At 44.6% G+C, this 8,533-nt stretch overlaps 1 protein-coding gene across 1 annotated transcript; it reads right to left on the bottom strand.

The window, feature by feature from the left end:
• Nucleotides 1-264: 264 nt before the first annotated feature.
• On the bottom strand, nucleotides 265-1,119 carry LOC134074651 (coxsackievirus and adenovirus receptor homolog). The gene has a single exon (XM_062530460.1). It carries the CDS (start codon nucleotides 1,117-1,119, stop codon nucleotides 265-267), a length of 855 nt encoding a protein of 284 aa, XP_062386444.1.
• Nucleotides 1,120-8,533: the final 7,414 nt, after the last annotated feature.

An 8,533-nucleotide genomic window follows, 5' to 3' on the forward strand; every position in this document is an offset into this window, starting at 1 on the left:
GAAATGCGACGTTAACTTCCAACTCTGCTACTTAGATCCAGGCAGGGACCCTCTATTGAATGTCTGCAGGGAATTGGGCACCTAAAGTCGGGTAGGCAATAAGGTGTAATTCCGGAAATGAGACATTAACTTCCAACTCTGCTACTTAGATCCAGGCAGGGACCCTTTTTTTTAAAGACAAATTAAGGCTTTTTCAGGGTTTTTTTTATTTCATTTATTTTCACTTAAAGTTTCTTTATTACATGTTATTTTTTAGTATCATCTTTACACAGTGCTTTCGGTGACTAATTTTCTGTGTTTTGGAGGACTTGCATCCTCTCTGATGTCATTTGCAGTGTCTTCTTCCACCAAATCGTCCTTGCACTTGTAGCGGCGGTAGACAATGAAGGTAATCACAGCCAGGACCACGAGGATGCCTGCTACTGTTCCTGAAATCATGCCAACCATGGAAGGATGAACAATCTTCAGATCCAAAATACAGTTCTCCATTCCAACCCGGTTCCTGGCAGTGCACTGATAGGTCCCTGAGTCAGTCTCTTTTGCCCCGAGAATGTGGAACGTGCCAGCAGTAACATCTAAACGGGCAGGCGATGGTAGCGCATAGGGTTCGGTGGTTCTCTGCCAGTTGTAGTCGATGGGGATAGCACCTTCCACGGCATTGCAGTGCAGCACCACATTACCGCCCACCTCTGCAGTGCCCTTTAAGTGACAACTTGGCTTGGAGGGAGCCTGCATCACCCGGAGGATGGTCGTAATTCTCTGGATACCAGGGACCTTCTTCACTTGGCACCTGTAAGTCCCAGAATCTGAGGGTGTCAGCAGTAGCAGGTTAATGGAGCCATCTCCGCTCCTTGGATCCATGGAAGTGAAGTGGACCCTGTCTTTGAGAGGCTCGTAGTAGTGATCGTAGATCTGCCCGGCGGAATACACAATGATTTCAGAGTCCGGTGTTAGGCCAGGTTTAGAGAGCCGAGTCCACTCGATTTCCAGATTTCCAAAGTCATCCGGGGCCAGGGTGAATTGGCAGTCCAGTGTCGCGCTTCCTCCAACCGCCTTCTCCAGGAGTTTCTTGTCCGTCGAGTTGATCCAGACGGCGCTGCTAAATTCGCCGGTCAGCATTATTAAAATCGTAAATATTCGCCAGTCCATTGTTGGGTGCTTTAGGATTCATCCCGATTTTAAAGGTTTCACAGGCCTGCATGACTTAGTGTTTTCAGTTCTCATTTGAATAACCAATAGATTTGCAAGATTTCACTACACGTCACCAAGGGTATAAATAGCCAAACCCACGTGTGAGCAGAATCAAACCGAATGAGACGATGCATGCTGGAGGCTACCGAGACAATGAGCTACTGGAGAGAGTCCGCAGCGAAAACATGTCAGGTGTGTGGAACTTTTCACTCTGTTTTATTTTCATTATGTCCAACAGCCTTACTGTCAAAAAGTTGAAATTCTATGTTACTGTCTGGCTTGACCACATGTAGTTGCTGTTTCGGTGCGACCGCTTCGCCAGAACGATCTGGGCAGCCAACGGGAACAAGACGCTGAAAGGGGAGGATGCTGCAGGCAAGTGTGGTTCCTCTTTAGATACACTGATATTGCATATTGTGTGCACTCATCAAGTGAATTTCCCACTATTTTCACAAAAAATACTCTTTTTCTCTCACAGATGCCACTGTGAAGATGGTGCATGTGTGTGTGCGCCTTGCAATGTGTACACTTTCTCTGTCAGTGTGGTCATGTTCGCCATGCTGCTCATGATTTATTACATAGTGGTTCTCATACTATACTATAAAGGATGTTTGAACAAATAACATTAAAATGTTTGAGTGATAAGTGAAGTTGTCATGTCTTTAATTCACCTTTGCCGCCATAAAGCTATCCAAGGCTCGTAGCTTTCCTGGCAGTTTATGTAGTTGTTGTGGAATATTGCGTAGCTTTTCTGGAAGTCCATGTAGCTGTTTTGGAACACTGCGTAGCTTTTCTGGATGTTCATGTAGTTGATTTGGAACATTGTGTAGCCTTTCTGGAAGTTCATGTAGCTGTTCTGGAACATTGTGTAGCTTTCCTGGCAGTTTATGTAGCTGTTGTGGAACATTGTGTAGCTTTCCTGGCAGTTTATGTAGCTGTTGTGGAACATTGTGTAGCTTTCCTGGCAGTTTAAGTAGTTGCCGTGGAATATTGCGTAGCTTTTCTGGAAGTTCATGTAGCTGTTTTGGAACACTGCATAGCTTTTCTGGATGTTCATGTAGTTGATTTGGAACATTGTGTAGCCTTTCTGGAAGTTCATGTAGCTGTTATGGAACATTGTGTAGCTTTCCTGGCAGTTTATGTAGCTGTTGTGGAACATTGTGTAGCTTTCCTGGCAGTTTAAGTAGTTGCCGTGGAATATTGCGTAGCTTTTCTGGAAGTTCATGTAGCTGTTTTGGAACACTGCGTAGCTTTTCTGGATGTGGTAGTAAATTAGGAGGCGTGTTCATAGATGACGTAGGTGAGCTAATGCTTTAAATACTGCCGTCTCTCCTTTCACATCCATACAGTGCTAGATGACACACACTCGGACAGATTCAAATCCCGCCAAAAGAACCAGAACGCGCAGAACATGGAAGAGGTAAGTAGCATTCTTGGAATTTGATTGTTTCACATTAGCTGTACATCGCAACGTGTTCCAGTTCCTTATCACGCGCATGTCTGGGCAGGTACCCAGAACACCTGAGGAATCGGAGGAGCAAAAGATGTATGCTGAACTCAAAAACATTCGTTTGGAGGATAAACTGGATCAGGAGGTAGCAGATGAGGGTGACCGGTTCTCTCAAGTCATTCCACCTTACCAGCAGCCCGAGTCCTCTGCATTCTATAGGGTAAGTGGAATTCCTGGATGTTGCTCTTCCGGAATCGACTCTCTTATTACAGTGTGCTTTACTTCCTTTTATATTGTGCACAGGTTGAGAGTGCAGTTACTGAGAGCGACCAAGAGGATGAACTTGATCGCATTCTGAGAAATGCAGATTTCTCCCAGCTGCTGCGAAGTCCTCTTCAGCCCCTTCCAAGACAGCAAATGATCCCTGAGAAGGCTCGCAAGAGTCGGAAAAAGAGAGGGAGGAAAAGAAAGAGCAAGAAGGGAAAGAAAGGGAAGAAAGTTCCGGTGACAACAAAGCTCCACTCTGGCAAACTGCAAAAGAGCAGTCCTTCTCAACCCCTTCCAAGAGAGCAAATGATCCCTGAGAAGGCTCACAAGATTCAGAAAACAAGAGGGAAGAATGGAAAGAGCAAGAGCAAGAAGGGAGAGAATGGGAAGGAAGATCCAGTGACAACAAAGCTCCAATCTGGCAAACTGCCTCTTGCCAACACTTCTAGAAAGGTAAGGTTCGACCTGTGGAGGTAAAAAATATAATGAATTGATTGAATTCACGTAGTTTGTTGCTTAATAGTTGATCTGTTAATCTTTACAGCAACTTAGGAGAAGGCTGTGGTTTTCACCAGAATTCCTAGCCATGCTCAGACTGGCCTTCCAGTTTGACATCCAGAAGAAGATCATCAGGAAACGGAATATTGAAATTGCCCTTCAAAAAAACCCAGCACTTCGTGAAATGTGCAGAAAGATGAATGCATCTGTTGAAAATATCCGTAACAGACTTCGAATGATGGTCAAACAGCAAGATTGATGTCAACTCTACACATATTTCATTAAAATGTTTGAAATATTGCTGAAGTAGTCATGTTTTTTATTCACCTTTGCATCCATAAAGCTGTCCAAGGCTATTAGCTGTATTAAATGAACATAGCGTAGCTTTTCTGGAAGTTCATGTAGCTGTTGTGGAACATTGTGTAGCTCTCCTGGAAGTTCATGTAGCTTTTTTGGAAGTGGACGTAATTGGTCCATTCCAATGAGGAGGTGTGTTAAATCCGTCATCAGTATAAATAGCAAGGCTTGGCACTTCATCATCCTTTTCGACAATTGCGACCATGAGGGTAAGGACATATCTCATTATATCTGCTTTTCTGGAAGTTCATGCAGTTGATATTGGGTAGCTATTCTGGAAGTTCATGTAGCTGTTGTGGAACATTGTGCAGCTTTCCTGGCAGTTTATGTAGCTGTTGTGGAATATTGTGTAGCTTTCCTGGCAGTTTATGTAGTTGCCGTGGAATATTGCGTAGCTTTACTGGAAGTTCATGTAGTTCTCTTGGAACATTTTGTAGCTTCTCTGGAAGTTCATGTAGCTCTCTTGGAACACAGTGTAGCTTTCCTGGAAGTTCATGCAGCTGATTTGGAATATTGTGTAGTTTTTCTGGAAGTTCATGTAGTTCTCGTGGAACATTTTGTAGCTTTTCTGGATGTCCACGTAGCTGTTGTGGAATATTGTGTAACTTTTCTGGAAGTTCATGTAGTTGTTTTCGAACACTCCGTAGCTATTGTCACATATATTTCTCTCTCTATTATACCTGATCAATAACAGTTAAAGAAGAAGTGTCCACAGTGCTCCGATGCGGTTACGAACCTCTCACGTCACCTGCGTGATGTTCACAACATTGCTGATGCAAATGAAAGAAGACTTCAAGTTGGTGTGAGGTACAGTGGGAAGCTGCGCTGCCCGATGCCCAACTGCAAAAACAAGCTTTATTCACGGCTGGACAAACATCTCATCCAAAAACACAATCAGAAGGTATAACTTTTTCAATTGATCATATGTTATTGGATAATGTGTTTTGCTACATTAAAAACGATTTGAAACACAATCTTTTTATAGGGCTCATGCCTGAGAAAGGCCCTTTCAAAGGCCAAAAGAATAGCTATTTCCCAGGAGCTCGCAGCTTTGAAAGGGGGTTTCCAGGCATCTACTTCCACCTCAGGCCCAAGTGCACCACCACCAATACCACCGTCAGACCTAACAATTGAACATCTGGCAAGTGAACTCTCTAGCGTCAAGCAAGATGTGTCAATGCTTAGGATGGAGGTCGACTCCCTCAAGGCCCTCTGCAAGGAGCGAGGTTCCACAGCTTCACAGTCTTCTTCGTCCTTGCCTCTGCCTCAGCCCTCCCCGCTGGCCTCTCCCAGCATGCTGGAGCCTTCCTCACTTGTGCCTTCCTCATCTGTGCCTTCCTCACCGCTGCTTGCTCTGAGTCCACTGCCAGATTCTCTGAGTCCACTGCCAGATTCACCTACATACGAGACCTCCCGCCCTTCAGAAATTCCAAAAGAGACACCTCGGCCTAATCTGGGTAAGTTATTTTGTGTTTGTGTTTGTTGGGAAGTTTAGGGGTACCCACATTGAGCACACTGTTGGGCCTAGGGATAGCCCCATATTGCTGCTTCTCAACAGAACTGTGGCCAGGAGGCCCCCTATTAGGCCTTGAGTCGTGGATCTGTCTGAGCTTTCTTCCTATATGTATCTCCAATTCTAGGGAGTTTGATAGATAGATAGATAGATAAATACTTTATTGATCCCCAAGGGGAAATTCAAGGAATAAAGGTTTGTAACGTTTTGGTGAACAACTATCTTTCAGATAAAGTGCTGGACAGATTTGAAGCCACCCTCATTGGGCCAAATCAGTCCCAGCAGGCAATTAGAAACATAAAGCAAAGGAAGAGCTATGTCAAAGACTTCCTTCTCTATATGTCAGGAAACAAGGGGGACATCAACAAGAACTTCAATTTCCTGAATGATATGCACAACCTGAATAGGTGGGTTGTTTTCACTATTTTGTCCTGTATGAAAAGTCTTGAAAATTCAGTCCTTATTAGAAGTGCTCATATATTCCTATCCATTTATTTTTCTCAAGATTCCTCACAAGTATGGATGGCAGACTGAAGCCAACAAGTCAGGTGCATATCATTGTGGATATTGAGTCCTTCTTGAGATTTATGAAATTGCATAGTAATAGGCTCAGTTCCAAAAAAATTAACTGCCTATTAGAAAAGCTGTCCCTCTGGAAAAAATGCCTTGGTCCCCGAGTTGTTGTTCAAAGACAGGAGTTCCGAAAACTTAAATGTGGTAAGTTTGAATGAAAAGAGGTGTTGATAACAGAAGAATGCTGATAAAACTATCTGGTCTCAACATGGTGTTCTGTTTTGTCACACAGGGAAACTCATTTCGGCTGAACACCTCTTGGCCTTCATCCAGCAAAGCAACGTGTTGTTGCCTAAAGCGCTACAGGACCTCAGGGAAGATCCATGCAATCATGCTCTGCTGGCCCCAGTGGTAGGGCTGTTGGTGGGGGGCATGGCAGCAACTACAGGGCACAGGAAATGCGTATTCCTGGGGATGACAGTGGAGGATGCTCAAAAAGCAGAGCCATACAAAAGTTCTTTTACCATTACAGTGAGTATACTAATCTTGCATAGTTCCTGCAAACTGTCTGGTAAAGTTTGTCTTTTCTAAGGCCTGTCCATTTCCTTAGGTACCCTTGCATAAAACCGCGAAGAGCTTTGGAGCTGCCAAGGTCTGCATTGCAAAAGAACTTTACAGAAATCTACGGGAGTTTTGCGATGTCAGACCAAGCCTCCCTGGCTATCACAATGCACTGCAGACACTTTTCTTCAATACATCAGGGGGTGAGATGACACGAATGGGAGTGTTCATGCGTCGAGTGTGGCAGGACTGTGGTCTCCCAGGTTCCCCAACTTTGGGTGACATCCGGACATCCATATCAACCCATGTATGTAGTTTCTTCATACATCTATCAAGTTTACCAAAAGGCTGTTGTAAACATTTTCTATATACATATTCTTCAATCTTTCTCTCCCACAGACAGATGTGGTGCTCCCGTTTGAGAATAGGCAGAAGGTGTCTACGGCAATGGGCCACGACCTCAAAACTGCCAGGCTCTACTATGTGCCTGAGACTTCATCAAAGCAGACCAGACAAACCAGGCTGGATATCTTGAAGTCTCTCATGAAATCTGCCAAACCACCTGCAAGTAGGTCTCATTTGTGGTGTTTTCTTGATTTTGTAACCATTGTCATGATATGTCTTTGAAGTCCCAGTTCCGGAATATCACCTGGCTGCCTAACCGATTTAGGGTGCCTTCTAAATGTCTGATGAATTGTACAGATCATATGCCAAGGATCGAAGAGGAGCCTGTGCAGACTGAGGTAGTGCAGACTGAGCCTGTGCAGACTGAGGCAGTGCAGACTGAGCCGGTGCAGACTGAGGCAGTGCAGACTGAGGCAGGGATAACTGAGGCAGAGCAGTGTGAAGACACTGAGGGTCAGGTGAAGGAGGTAATGGTGCAGGGCCAGAAGGAAGCACAGCCTAGTAGCTCTGAGCTTGATTCCAGTGAGTAAAGATTTTCTCTGTTTCTCTCCTGCAGACAGATGTGCCAGAAGCCAGAAGGCACCTAAATATGAGGCTTGATGTACTGCTGTCATACGTGAGAGCAGTCACCGCAAGTAGGTCTCATTTTTGGCATTTTCTTGATTTTGTAACCATTGTCATGATATATCCTTTACATGTCTGATGATTTGTACAGATATGGCAATGCAGACTGAGGAAAAGGAGGCAGGTGAGCAAGCGCAAGGTCAGGGTCAGGAAAATGAGGATCAGGCAACATCTGAGGTCCCAGAGGAAAAGGAGCAGGGGAATGAGCAGGAGGCAGGAGCAGAGTCCTCTAGCTCTGTATCTGACAAAAGTGGGTCAGGGGACTCTACATCCTCAGGGGGTGACACGAGTGGGTCAGGAGACTCTGGGGGAGAAAGTGATGGGGATGAAATGCAGTGAAGTCCATGAAGAGTGCTAGCAGACAGGCTAAAAATTATTTATTTATTTTTCTTCTTCACATGGTTGAAGCAAAGTTGTCCAACTGTCTCAATAAAAAAAGTGAAAAAGAGTGAATCAATGTTCTTCTTTTATCTCAACAAAAATGTAAGAAGTTGTAAAAGTAAAAAATGTGGAATCTGAAGTCCAAGTTACGGAATATCTACTGACTGCCTACCCAAAATTGGGTGCTGCTTAGCCTGCAGATATTCTGTAGGGGGGTCCCTGCCTGGATGTCAAAAAGTTGTAAGGTAAGGTCCAAATTCCTGAATATCACCTTAATGCCTACCCAGCTTTGGGTGCCTATTTCCCCGCAGACTTGAAGTAGAGGGTCCTTGCCTGCATCCGTGTGATATAGTTGGAAGTTGAAGTAGCAATTCCGGAATAACACCTTAATGCTTACCCAGCTTTGGGTGCCTATTTCCCCGCAGACTTGAAGTAGAGGGTCCTTGCCTGCATCGGTGTGATATAGTTGGAATTTGAAGTAGCAATTCCGGAATAAAACCTTAATGCCTACCCAGCTTTGGGTGTCTATTTCCCCGCAGACTTGAAGTAGAGGGTCCTTGCCTGCATCGGTGTGATATAGTTGGAAGTTGAAGTAGCAATTCCAGAATAACACCTTAATGCCTACCCAGCTTTGGGTGCCTATTTCCCCGCAGACTTGAAGTAGAGGGTCCTTGCCTGCATCAGTGTGAAATAGTTGGAAGTTGAAGTAGCATTTCTGGAATAACACCTTAATGCCTACCCAGCTTTGGGTGCCTATTTCCCCGCAGACTTGA

This window comes from Sardina pilchardus, unplaced genomic scaffold (assembly GCF_963854185.1).
Source record: "Sardina pilchardus unplaced genomic scaffold, fSarPil1.1 HAP1_SCAFFOLD_124, whole genome shotgun sequence".
In the NCBI taxonomy this organism is placed as follows: domain Eukaryota; kingdom Metazoa; phylum Chordata; class Actinopteri; order Clupeiformes; family Clupeidae; genus Sardina; species Sardina pilchardus.

Bases quoted from the DNA above. Each gene is read 5' to 3' on its own strand.
- LOC134074651 (XM_062530460.1), bottom strand. From the start codon at position 1,119: ATGCTGACCGGCGAATTTAGCAGCGCCGTCTGGATCAACTCGACGGAC.